The sequence below is a fragment of the Rhinolophus ferrumequinum genome, chromosome 10 (genome assembly GCF_004115265.2).
Source record: "Rhinolophus ferrumequinum isolate MPI-CBG mRhiFer1 chromosome 10, mRhiFer1_v1.p, whole genome shotgun sequence".
Lineage (NCBI taxonomy): Eukaryota > Metazoa > Chordata > Mammalia > Chiroptera > Rhinolophidae > Rhinolophus > Rhinolophus ferrumequinum.
The window spans coordinates 1477841-1491045 of record NC_046293.1 but is presented as its reverse complement, the minus strand read 5'-3'; the positions used below and the strand labels follow the sequence as shown (position 1 = coordinate 1491045).

Here is a 13205-nt window from a genome sequence, read left to right as displayed (position 1 = left end):
GGGGATGAGGAAGCCTGTGAAATCAACCTTGCTGAGCCGACACCTTCAAACTATAAGTGTCACTTCTGTGCACACTGGGCCCAGAACCAAACCAAGGCGGGGGCCTTGCCACACACCCTCCTGTGTCCTGGGGCGGCCGAAATTGGGGAGCAGGGGCAGCGTCCACATGGCACAGCAGGAGTAAAGGGGCATGTCCAGGTCCCTGTGAGTGCTTGTGTGTGTCTGCACGGGACGCGTGTGCACTGTGTGAACGTCTCCGTGTGTGTCTGCACAGGACGCATGTGCACTGTGTGAACGTCTCCATGTGTGTCTGCACGGGACACGTGTGCACTGTGTGAGCATCTCCATGTGTGTCTGCACAGGACGCGTGTGCACTGTGTGAACGTCTCCGTGTGTGTCTGCACGGGACACGTGTACAATGGATGGGCGTCTCCGTGTGTGCCTGTGTAGCTGTGAGTCTATGCTGCTTGGCCTTGGTGTGGTCACACCTGGGTCCCACCTGTATGAACCTGTTGGCCAGGTGTGTGGAATGTGCACGTCTGTGCCTTCTGTGCAGCTGTGCGTGTCTCTGTGCACATCTCATGTGCGTGTGTGTGAGCAGTGGCCTGTGGAGGGGAGAGGAGACCTGGACGGCCCAGTGTGGAGGGTGACAGCTGGGTCCCCACCGCTCTCAGCTCTGTAAGAGCGTCTGTGTTGGTGTCCAGTGCCCTCGGCCAGCTTGGGCACGGAGTTCCGGGGCCCCGCGCGGACTCCAGCCGCGTGCTTTGTGCAGTCCCAGGTCCCTCGATCACATTGCCTGGCGGCTGACTGGGCCCTCCTCCACGACCCGGCCCTTCATTTCCTCCATGACTGAGATGAGGCCACTTTTCATTTCCTGTCTGCCCAGGAAGGGCCACAAGCCCCAGGCTGCGTGAAAGTGGAGGTCGCTGGCCTGAGCTGGTGTGCTGGCTTTTATAGGGCATGTTTCTGACGGCGTCATTTGAGGTGTTGAAAAAGGCAGCGTCCGGCCTCCTTGGGCCCTTCTGCGGGCGGGCACTGGGCAGGCGTCCAGCTGTGGGGCTGGGTGGCCGGTGGCTTGTCTCCAGGGCCGGGCCACTCAGCCCACGTCTGTGCCTCTCTTGCAGGTCAGCTGGCCGCTGGCACCTGTGAGATTGTGACACTGGACCGGGACAGCAGCCAGCCTCGGAGGACGATTGCCCGGCAGACGGCTCGCTGTGCATGCAGAAAGGGGCAGATCGCGGGCACCACGAGAGCCCGGCCCGCCTGTGTGGACGGTAAGAGCCTGGGTCCCCTGCGAAGGCCACGGGGCGGCAAGCTGGGCGTCACCTGACACAGCCTCTCCAGAGCGCTCTCTGGGTCAGGCCTCGGGCTGGGCAGTCTTGTCCGGCGCTGTTGCTCTGGCGGGCAGCGTTGTCTATGCATATGGGAGTGATCTCTAGGGTGCCACAGGCGGCAGGGTTGGGGTCCCCCATGTGCTCACAGGGATTGACTGGCCCGGAGGCTGCGGCCCCTCGGTGAGGCTGGGGACAGAGGGGAGCAGAGCTGTGCCATCTGCAGACAGCCCTGAGATGTACGCCCGCTGAGTCCGTTACGTGGGGTTTCTGGTGCAGCTGCCAGCCAGGCGGTGGGCTCCTCCCCGTCGGGGTCCGGCAGGCGTCAGGCCCTGTTCCTCACGGGCCCCGAGGCTGTGCAGGTTCCGGTGGTGAACTCCTCATGGCCACCTGCAGTCGGGCTGTCGGTGGGTGAGATACACGTCAGCGTCCTGGCGGAGTTAACTCTGGGAGGCACCTGTGTGAGGTGGTACCTTCAGGCTTCCTTTTGGAAACGGTCAGCAAAGGTCTTTAACAGGAGGCAGGGAGGCCCTTGCAGCGGCCAGGGGCGTGGACAGTGGCGCGTCCACGGTGGAGGGGCCGCATGTGTGCCTTGAGTTCTTGGGCGTTCAACAAGGCTGGCAGACGTGAGGGGGCCGTGTGGAGTGTGAGGGCACTGTGGTCACCAGGGAAGCTTGCCCAGGAGCTGGGTGGGTCCCAGTGCAGCCCCCAAAGCGAGAAAGGCCCCCAGGAAGGACCCAGCAGAGCCTTGGGGCCACATTGGCGGTGGGGCTGATTGGCTCAGGGACCCCGCCAGTGTCACTGATGAGCGTGTCCTGGGATTGTCAGGGACAAGGCTAGGAGCTTTCACCCCACAGGCCTCCAGCAGGAAAGGGACAGAATGGGGGTGCGCCTAGGGCTCTGGCCGGGGGGAGCAGGCCCTGCCACCACCACTCCGGGCCCACGTGTCCTGTGCACTTGGGGGCTAAGCCTAGGTCCACTCAGTGGGGGCCTCACTTGCAGAGCCTGGGGTGACCGGAAGTACTCTGGGGCCCCATAGGGCTCTCAGGTGACCCCCCAGCCCCGCCTTTACTTCCCCACAGCCCCTGGGCAGGTGCCACTGCATGGTGCTGTCAGCCCTCAAGGGCTCTTTGTGGACTTGGGGGCCATTCAGGAGAGTGTGAGAAGGAGGCTGACCATGCCACCTGGGGGGCTGGGGGCGAGTGGAAGCATCGGGGGGCTGGGGTGTGTGGAGGATGTGGGACAGGTTGCTGCAGCTGGTTTTTTGGGGTGTTTCCAGTGTATCGAGGTAGCATTGGTGAGTAAGGCGTATGAATTTCAGGTGTGTGACGTTACAATTCCCTGTCTGTACGCTGCATGCTCACCCTCGAGTCTGCTTTCCTTCCGAAAGTGGTGCAGCCGCTGTGGAGCTGGATTTGTTTGTAAGGAAACGTTGTCCGTCTTTATTAAAAGTCTTTCTGTCACTCGTATCAGTTGGTGTCCCATAAGCACCCGGCTGACAGCCGCCCACCGCCGCTCGCGACTCCAGAGCCCCACCCCGCCAAGCTGCATCCCAGTGTATTCGGGCCATGGGGGCATCTGTCCTGGTTCCCAGTGAACTGAAGGAATTCTGGCCACAGCCCGCCTGTGTCTCCAGCTCCCTGGGGTTGGAATGGGCCCACGAGTGATGGCGACCGTGCCCACAGCTGACGTGGGTTGATTCCTCCCCAGATGGGAGGGAAGAGTGTGCACAGGCCCCGAGCTCCCAGCCGCCTCCCCTCTCTGTGTCCTCATTGCTCCAGGAGCCTGCAGGAGCTGTGGGGTCACAGTTGATTAATAATTGAATGTGGGTCGGCGCATCTGAAACCGGGGCCTCACCCCTCTCCCCACGAGCCTGCTGGTGTCCCAGCAGCTGGGTCCCAGAGACCCAAATTAAAACCTGGCCATTTTCAAGGGAGGCCATACAAATTAGCTAGCTTGCGTTTTTTGCACAGTGGGCACTTTCTAGGCTGCCACCTAATTTAATTTTTGCTTTTCTGTTTTCTTGCTCTGTGTGCATAATAAGTTTCCTCGCGTGTGGATTCTGTCTGCTAAAGAGAAAACTTGTGTCACGTCAGGTAGGGTGGGATCTGATGGGAGCAGGGTGTAAATTGGGGTGCTTCATGCTGACTCCCTGTGTTTGGTAAATATGAGCCTGAAATGCGGGAGCACACCTGCATATGTGCACCGGTTTATCCATTTAGTAATTGGCTTATTATTCAGTCATTCTCCCACTCGCTTGTTCATCAGTCACAGGGGTGGAGGAGAGGCGAAGGGGAGAGTGAGTTGTAAGACCCCCAGGGCGAGCAGTGCTGTGGGGCTGGGGTCCAGAGCGTGGGGCAGGCACCGTGGGACCCCGAGCGCAGCTGTCTCTTCCTGCCCAGACCTTGGCAGAGTTGCGTCAGGAGGGAGCGTTTCAGCAGGGTATTGAGGGATGAAGAGGAAGCTTCTCTTCCTAAGAGGAGGGGACCTGCTGGTCATGTCCCTGAGCCTGAGGCGTTTTGGGTGAACTGTCCCCAGCCTGTGTGTGGCAGCATGGTGCTGTTTCACCTTAGAGACCCATCGGGGAACAGGTTGTGAAACAAGCTGCAGTCGTCTCTTCAGGGCTCCGTGTTCCCAAGATCCAGGAACAACTCCTCACCCTAGGGCCGCCCCAGCCACAGACACCACAGTGTCCGGCGGGCCGGCCGAAGGCTGCCTCGTCCACACCCGCTGCCGTGTGAAGCTCTGAGCTCCGCTTGCCCTCTGCCCGCAGCAGACACTGCCCTATGTCTCCGCACGCCACCGTGAGGCCTGAGGCCCTGTCCCCAGCTATGACCCTGCCCAGCAGGCCCCAGAAAGCCATCCACGGCCGGCTCTCCTCTTGCTGAACCAGCATCTTTCTGTATAAATGGGGGTTCTTCCTCCCACCAGCTGAGTTCCCACGAAACTCTTTTGTGATAAATCAAAGTAGAGAAAGTAGCATGGTGCCTGGGAGCCAGGTGCAGACAGCTGGGAGAGGAAAGGGTTGTTTCTGCAGCAGCTTCGCTGGGTGGAAGGCAGGACAGACTGAGGCCCAGGGCCAGGCTGGTGACCCTGGGAGCCCTGGGGGAGGGCAGGCCGTGGGCGAGCTCCCCGAGGCCTGGTGAGGGCGGAGCTGGCTTGGGGCAGGGGAACTGGGCTGGCACATGGTCCAGAGAGGCCTCGGGAAGTTGTGCATGGTCAGCCAGGCTCTCTGAAGACCTTGCCAGGACCCCCTGGCTGATGCAATTGACCGGAGGCTCCTGCTGGGACCTGCCTGCCTGCTAGGTGACCGTGCCTGTATCCCTTAGCAGGGACTACCCCCGCATCGCGTGCTGGCACGTTGGGGTTAGAACTCAGAACAGGCCTTCCGTTCCCGCGGAGCTGGGGGTTTAAATAGTCACAGGGTGTGGAGTGGAAGCCGTGGCCACGAACCCCACAGGTGCTCGGCGGGGGGTCCATGGGCCGAGCCCTCTTCATCCACAGATGGCAGTCACGACGTCATCACACCCTGCAGTGACCTACGAGGTCCAGAGGCCCTTTTGAAGCTGACACCTGCTGCAGCCGCTGAGGGAACTGCTTTTCTCCTCGCTGACGTTTTCCCACCAACACATGAGACACAGGTGTGGCGTCCCAGACGCGGCTGGAGGGGCTGCAGAAGGGGCACCTGTTTGGTGGGTCTGTGCTCAGGTGCTGCCACACTCGGGATAAGGGTGCCCGCCCTTCAGCGAGGAAGCAGAGAGACGGACGGGTACAGGGTGGGCCCTGAGGTGTGTCCTCGTTGAGAAGGGGATGCAGGGAACTAAGAGCCCAGAAACACGCCCACATTGCAGTCCCCGAGGCTGTCAGAACAGTTCATGGGGAGAGGACCGTCTTTGCAACAAATGGCACTGGGACAACTGAACGTTGTGCAAAAGAAGGAAGTCGGACCCCTACCTCACACTCTTTAGGAAACCTAATTCAGCGTGGATCAAAGACCTAAATGTTAAGGACTGAAACTACAGAACTCTCAGGAGAAAACAGGTAAATGTTCACAAGATTGCATTTGGCAAAGGCTTCTTAGAGGTGACCCCAAAAGTACAAGCAACAAGAGAAATAAATGGGTAAACAGGACATCCTCAAAACTAAAAACTTCTGTACTTCAAAGGACGCATCAAGAAAGTGAAAGGACAGCCCACGAAATGAGAGAAAATCCTCTAAATCATGCTTTTGATGGGGGACTGGTATTTAGAATATCTGAAGAGCTCATATAACTTGACGGTGAAAAGGTAAATGACACAACTAAGAAATGGACAAAGGATCTGAGTAGACCTTTCCCCAAAGGAGACAAGCGTGGGGATGGCCAGTGAGCACGTGAGAAGGTGCCAGGTGTCCTTCGTCTTTAGGAAAAAAAGGCCATCAGGCCCACACCCATCAGCACCGGGAGGGTCTGCCCATCAGACGACACAGTGCTGGCGAGGACGTGGAGACGTCGGAGCCCCCCTGCGCTCAGCGAGTCCTGCCGTCTCCAGGAGCTGCGGGGAGGGTAGGCGGAGCCGTCTGAGGGTAGGCGGAGCCGTCTGAAACAGCTGAGCCAACAGGTGGGCACACCTGGTCCTCTGGCCACATCAGCCACGTGGGGCTTCGCTGGAGGAGCTGGAGGTCGTCCCCTTGCTCCACTCCCCGTCCTTTCACCTGTGAAGTGTTGTTCTGGGGCCTCTGAGCCCATGGTGGCTTATTCTCGCTGGACAGGCTGCCTGGAGAGGGGGCCAGGCACAGCAGGACCTTGGATGGACGCCCCCCCCACCGGGCCTGGGGGACATGGTTCCTCGTGTCCACTCAAGCTCCCAAAGCCCGACATTGCCAAGGCCCCTGGCCCCACCATCGGAGAGGAAAAGGCCTCTGAAGGGGCGGGCAGCAGGCCTCACTCTTTTGAGGGCAAAGCTCGAATATATTGTATTTCGGTACTTAGAGCAGCGTGTGTACGTGTGTGCACTTAGAAGCGTGTGTGTGTCCTCTGCAGCTGTGTGGCCTCCAGCAGGTCACTGCGCTCTCTGAGCTGTGGGCACAGAGGCAGCAGAAGGGCGTGAGAAGGCACAGCCGGCCGGGCTTCCTGCGCCGGTGACATCCTGGGCGGCCTTGCCTGCTTTCAGGTGTGCTGGAGCCAGCCTGCAGTAACTTCCGAGCGTCGTGGGTTAAATTTTCAGAAATTTCGTGAGCTGATTGTTAAACACAGTCATTATTAAAAATTAAGTTGTATATAAACTTGCCTGTAACTGAATTACCTTAAGAACAAAGGTGACCCACTTTGAGACACTAGGAAAAGAAGAGCCAACTAAACCCAAATCAAGTAGAAGGAATAAACTATTAAAGTTTAACATGGAATTAAGTGAAACAGAGGCTAGAAAACCCATAAAAATTAACTAAACCAAAAGTTAGGTCTTTGAAAGATAAAGGAAATGAAGACATCTCTAGCTAGACTAGAGAAAGAGAGAGAGAGAGAGAGAGAAATGGGGAGAGGAAGAGGGAAAGACAGACAGACAGACAGGGAGAGATTAATCACTAGCTCAGGACTGAAGGACCACCGTCTTCACGGTTACTGTGCCCCCTACAGAATGCAAAGGGTTAAAAGAATCCTGTGAACACCTGTGTGCCCACGTATTACCTGACTTACACGAAATGGACACATTCGTAGAAACTGACTCAAGAGGAAACGAAAGTCTGAGCAGACCTATGACAAGTAAAGACAGTGAGCTGGCGACCGGAGAACCTCTCCGCGAGAACAGGCTACCAAGTTTAAAGAAGAATTAAGACCGGTCTTTCTCCGTCTTCCAAAACGTAGAAGAAGAAACACTTCTTACCTCACGCTGAGGCTCGTATCACCTCGATGGCACCCGTGTCAGGCACACACCTCACAAGAAAACCACAGACCTTACGACTATAGATGCAGAAATCCTCAACCGAATTCTAGCAAACAAATCCAGCCACATATTAAAGGGTAGCACATTGCGACCAAACGGGGTTTCTCTCAAGGTTGCTCAGCACACGAAAACCAGTGAATGTCGTATGAGAATAAAGGACAAAAATCACGTCATGAAATCTCAATGGCTGTAGAATCAGCAGCTCACAGCATCCAACACCCTTTCATGATAAAAACACTCAGCAAGCTAGGAGAAGAGGGACCTGCTCAGCGTGACAAAGGTCTCTGAGGAGCCCCGAAAGGTGACATCGTAGGCACGGGAGGAAGACTGGGTGCTTTTGCCCTGAGATCAGGGACAAGACGAGGACGTCTGCTCTCCACACTGCCACTCGGCGTGGTCCTGGAGCTTAGAGCGGGGCAGGTGGGCAGGAAAAATAAAGAAAAGTCACCCTGACTTTGGAGGAAGACAAACAACTGTCCGCAGGTGGCGTGGTGTTTCATAAAGAGCGTCGTAAGGAGTCCTCACACAGGAGTTTGACGAGGTTGCAGGATTGCTAGAGCGATATATAAAGTCAACTGCAGTTCTCTGCAGTGGTGGCAGGTGACCTTAGGGAAGCAGTTCCTTTTACAGTAGCCTCAAAACGAGCCAAACACTCGAGAATAAACCGAACGAGAGAAGTGTCAGATTCTCACGGTAAACGTGTAAGAAACGGAGCTGGGGCACCATCAGCTGGAGAGCCCTTTCCTGCCAGGCCAGCTGGGGCCGTCCCTGTCACACTGTGTGGCTTCTCCAGCCTCGCAGAAACTCCTGCCCCCGGCATCTCTCCCCACACGATGGGGTCGGCCTCATTCATCCAGTGTCTCCAGGACTCAGCCCACTGCCAGGACTATGGCAGGTGCCCGGAGACCCTGTCACTGAGTCCTGACACCTGGAGACTGGTGGAGCCAGCCGTGAGCCTGCCAAGCTCGTGGGGACAGAGGGGGAGGACGGGGACGCCACTGCCCCTGGATCTGCGATGCCGTCCAGGTTCCTGGTAATCATTTAAAGTGTCCAGTTCCTGCTGTGCTAATCGTGTCGCTTCCCTCGTCGTATACATTTTAATCAGCTTTTGAGAATAATCAGCTTGTATGAGAAGGAACATGTTGGAAACATCTTTGAGGAAATTCTCTCCAGGAAGCCGGGAGCTGATGCACCCCAGCGTGTGTTCTCATTGTGATGGTTTGTGGGGACACGTGTGACACTCATTATTTGGGGAATGGTGCGGGGGAGGGTGGTCAGATCTGCTGTCTGTCTGTCTGTCAGTGCTGCGTCTGTCCTGTTCCACGTCCGTAGCTCAGGGACTTAGCAGAACCCCCACCCCGTTGGGGGCAGTGAAATCCATTACACTGAGTGCCCCCAGGGTCCGTCAGGGGCCCGCTCTGCTCGGGAGGGTGGGGGCCGGTCCTGTCCTGACACTGCAGGTGCTTGGTGGCCTCCGGGAAGCAGAGCGAGAGGGTGTCACCTGCAGAGCCCTGCTCTCTGGATGGTGTCTAAATGCAGGTGCTTTCAGCAGCCCCAAAGCAAAGCCACAGTGGACGTGAGGTGACAACTTTGCACATGGTTACTAGCCACCAGCACAGCACGTACGTAGTTCACAAGGTGGCGAGGTCCTTACTGAAGCTCTGAATGAATCTCTCACGTTGTTTTCTCAGAAAACTCTAGAGGGAAGCAGGGTTATGACCTTCCCCCTTCAAAAACAGGGCCACATGAAGGGGGGGCTCGTCCCAAGCCCACGGCTAGAGAGCAGGGGTACGGGGGTCTCGGTGCCACAGAGGGAGTTGCTTTTCCCTCCTGGAATTGCCCCTGCATCTCTGAGCCAGCCTAGGCCTGGCATGGCCGGTGCAGTGAGAAAGGACCGGGCCTGTGGCCTCATTGACAACCCCTGTGGAGACAGGGTGAAGGGTCCAGGTGGTGACCCGAAGTGTGTGGGGGTGGAGGGAGCAGGAGACAAGCCCATCAGAGGAAACTAAGGACTCGGGCTGTGGTGTCCAAGGGGGCCTTCCTGGAGGAGGTGACATCCACGCCCGTCATGGGCCCACGGTTGTCAGGAGCAGGAGGGCTTCACCAGGCAGTGCGTCCAGGGGACTTGCCAGCCCCTGGGCAGCAGGCGCCATCCTGGGCAGAGTCTCTGAGAGCCATGCTGAGGACACAGTGCCCTCTGGACCTGTGGTTGAGGTTCCCCATCCTTCCTGGGCGAGGTGGCTGCACAGGAAGGACACAGGCAGGGTCCCCTCCTCGTGTCTGAGCTCTGGCCCGAGCACATACGTGTCCAGTTAGGGTCACACAAGCTCAGCGTCGTGGCTGGCACTGCCTTTGGCCATGGTCCATCATGGGGCCGTGGCCAGTGGAGAGGTTACCCCAGCTGCCACGGTCTGGCCCTGCGAGGCCCTGCCCAGGCAGCTACCGGATGACCCTGTGGAGAGGGCAGAGCGCAGGAAGCCCAAGCCGCCGTCCCGGCCCTTCCAGGCTGAGTCTCAGGGGGCGACGCCGGGATGCTCGACACTGCCGGTCACGTCCCTCTAGTGGATGCAAAGCCCCCTCCTAGGGCACCGTTACTGCTACAGCTCAGGGCCGGGCCAGGAAGTGGGTGTGGGTGGGACCCCCTGGGAGGGGGTGCACAGCTGGGCTGGGGTGCTGCTGTCCTCCCTGTGATCCCCCTGTCCTCCTGACATGAGGTCCCCGGCTATGGTCTTTGGGTGTGCAGCGGGACAGGCCCTGGGGCTGGATGGCACCCCCAGGCCTTTGCAGTTAGGGGCAGAGCACCCGGCCCTGGGGTCCAGACCTGCTGGCCACTGAGCCACATCTGCACGTCCTGAAAGGAGGCCCTTTGATGGACGCAAAATCTCATGCTCTCTTTGATGTTCTTTGAGATTTCAAAGTAAATTAAACAACGTGAGAAAAGCAATCCAGGGAAACAAGCCAGGAAAATTTGGACAAAACTGTCATTTTGTCTTGGCAGATGCTTTGATCAGGCGACATGGGGTGCTGGGGAGTGTGCCTGTCCCACGTCCTCCCGGCCCTGGGAGTGACACAGGGGCCACTCTGGTCACGTTCAGGGCCACTGCAAGTAGCCCCTTCATGTCCCTAGGGGCCAGCGCAGCCTTCAGGGTCGGCGCGGGGAGCTGGGAGCAGGTCTGTGCCCTGGCCAGCCGGGCAGGGACGGGTCCCTCGTGCTGACCGCGCAGGCGCTATCTGACAGCCTTCTAGAAAGCTCTCTCTGATGCTCTTTGGACAGGAAGTTCAGGGCAGCAGCAAGTGAATGCTGGTGAGATGGGGCTGGTGACAGAAGCAGCGGTGACCGGGGATGAGCCATTCTGGAGGCACTGGCAGGTGCAAGCTCACCTGTGGACCTGCTCACAGGTGCCCAGTGGGGGTGGGTGGTGGACCCCAGGCAGGGAGGCACCCTGGATGGGCGTGAACGTGAGTGACAGCGGTGGAGAAGGAGGAGCAGCTCAGGACAGAGCACGGGCTGCGTGCTCTGATCAGGCTACATGCGGCCTCCAGGTGGCAGCCTCCAGGGCGTGACTGCTGCCCAGAGCCTGGCGGTGGGGGTGCAAAGCCCTGAGGTGTCAGTGGCACCCCTCCTTGTTCTCCGAGGCTGAGTGGGGAAGGAGGAGGCCTCCAGGGCAGAAGCTGAGACGGGAATAAAGTTCCCCTTTAGTTAGTTACTCAGAGGGCCTGGTGGGATCCTGTGACAGAACCTGGCAGATGGGAGAGGAGGGCGGCCGTGCCCCCCACACCCCCAGCCTGGGCATCAGGAGGAGCCGCGGGGGGACCAGGGCCTTCATTCCGGGCGACTGGCTCAGGCTGGCTCTCGGGACCAGCGGAAGGACCCTTGTGGGGGCCACGGCTGTTTTTGCCTGGCTTTCACTTTTTGCCATTTTAAGTGTGTCTGGCTCGTAGGCGAGTCAGTTGATTTCACAGCGTTTCCTTAAAATCGGGTAAACACACTCATGTTCTAAATGCATGAACTCCTGAAAAGCCTGCTGCTCTTGAATGTCACAGCTGGGGCACCATTGGAGGCTGAGGGGTCGCACACTGTGGTTAAGTAACCCTGGCCCTGGCCCTTACAGGTCCTGAGCCTGCCCAAGAGACCTTGAGCTGTCCCCATCCCTCCCCTGCCCTGCTCTATGCTCGTCTGAGCGTGAGCACCCAGTGTCATTCTGGTGTGGGCTGCGAGTAAATGCAGGGACGGTACAACGCACAGCCTGCACGAGATGGCACACGGGATTTCCCACCGGCGACTCAGCACGTCGTCCTGCCGAAGCGTGTCTCCCAGGGGCGGGGCCGTGGGACCTGCCCCCAGCAGTGCTCGAAAGTTCAGCTTGCTCTGTGTCCTCGTCAGCACTTGTTCGTGTCAGCCATTCACATTTAGCCACCCCACTGGGTGTGCAGTGCTGCTGTCCTGGGGTGTCGGCTGCGTTTCTCGGGGTGGGGGTGGGAGGGAACGAAGCTGACCACGGTGCCACAGGCTGTCGGTCAGCAGGACAGCATCTTCTGTGGGGTGTCTGTTCAGGCCGTCTGCCCGTTTTCAGTGGGTTGCTTGTCTTTTTTAAATGACTGCAGGAGCTCTTTCTGTATTCTGCGTCTGAGACCCATGCTGGTCCCCTGTGCTGCTCACGTCCACTCCCAGTCTGGTCTTCTCGTTTGCTCAGGGCTGTGTTTGGATGGACAGAAATCCTTAACTTTATCTAAGTCAAATTGATCAGTCTTTTCTTTTGAAGTCACGTGTTTCGCATTGTGCAGGAAATCACATTTTATCCCAAGGTCGTGGGACGTCCTCTGAGTTCCGCCTTGTCTCGCTCCTTTAGCTCTAGGGCCCCCTTCTGATTAATGTTCCAGGGGGTGTGAGATTGAGCTCAAGGTTCCCTTTGTTTGTCCCCACGTGGATTCCGACAGGTCCGGCGTCACTTCTTGGCAAGTTCTAGCCTTATTTACTCATAATGATTTTCCGTAAAGTTCTACAGCCCGTTTGGGGGCAGAATGGAAGAGAATGGTTTCCTCCTTGATTATCTTATAGCTGATTAGCTGGTCGTGTCCTGCTGTCCTGTCAGCTGACAGCTGGGGCTGCGGCCCCACAGGTTCCTGTGTGTGCTGAGCCTCCCCCGGCCTGTGAACGAACTCACAGAATTTCTGTTCCCCGTTTCCATTCCACCTTCATGGATGTCTCAGGGTGCAGTTTGCAGTAAGGGAGTAGTGGATGCCCCCCACACCCCTGCTGCCCCCACTCTGTGTCCAGCCCAGGCCTGGCTTCACAGGCCAGGGAGCTGGTCACCTTGTGGTGCCCCTGCAGCCACTCCGGCATCTGGACACTTGAGGTGAGGGCCAGGCAGACAGGCAGCAGGCGGGTCCAGCCTGTTTCAGCATGGTCAGTCCCTCGCAGGAACTTGCACCTGCTGACAACTGCCAGGCTGCACCCCACGGTCATTTGGGGGGTTCTCCTGCCCCGGGTGGTCTGGCAGGTAGGCAGAGAACCCCCAGGCCATGTCGCCCCATCTCTGTGCTGACAAGGCTGCACCTGCTCTGCCATCCCTGCTGCAAGACGGGCCACACGTCTTGTTCCTCAATGTCTGGCTGCAGTGGCATTGCTTCTCTGTTTTTAATTAATAGACTTTCCTTTTAGAGAAGCTTCCGGTTTACAGAAAAGCAGCCCCGAGTACGCAGTCTTCCCACACACCCTCCCCCGACTGTCAGCGTCTTACCTTTGTTCTGACTGAGACACTGTTATGAACCAGATGCCAGCAGATTCCATGCTTGCATCAGGGTTCCATCCTTCTGTTGGACGGTGACGGGTTTTGCTGAGTGCCTCATGTCTTGGACCCTCCATGACAATATCTGACAGAATAGTTGCAGTGCCCTAACACCCGTAGTGGGAGTGGGCTGGTATCCCACAGACACGCTGGGCGCCATTCCTGGG

At 58.0% G+C, this 13205-nt stretch overlaps 1 protein-coding gene across 2 annotated transcripts in view; it reads left to right on the top strand.

Moving 5' to 3' along the window:
• The window catches only part of TAFA5 (TAFA chemokine like family member 5), a 172026-nt gene that overhangs the window by 113428 nt on the left and 45393 nt on the right, over positions 1 to 13205 (top strand). For both annotated transcript variants that reach the window (XM_033118402.1, XM_033118401.1), the window contains exon 2: positions 1125 to 1274. In XM_033118402.1, the coding sequence (XP_032974293.1) occupies positions 1125 to 1274 (150 nt within the window). The remainder of the gene's footprint in view (positions 1 to 1124; positions 1275 to 13205) is intronic.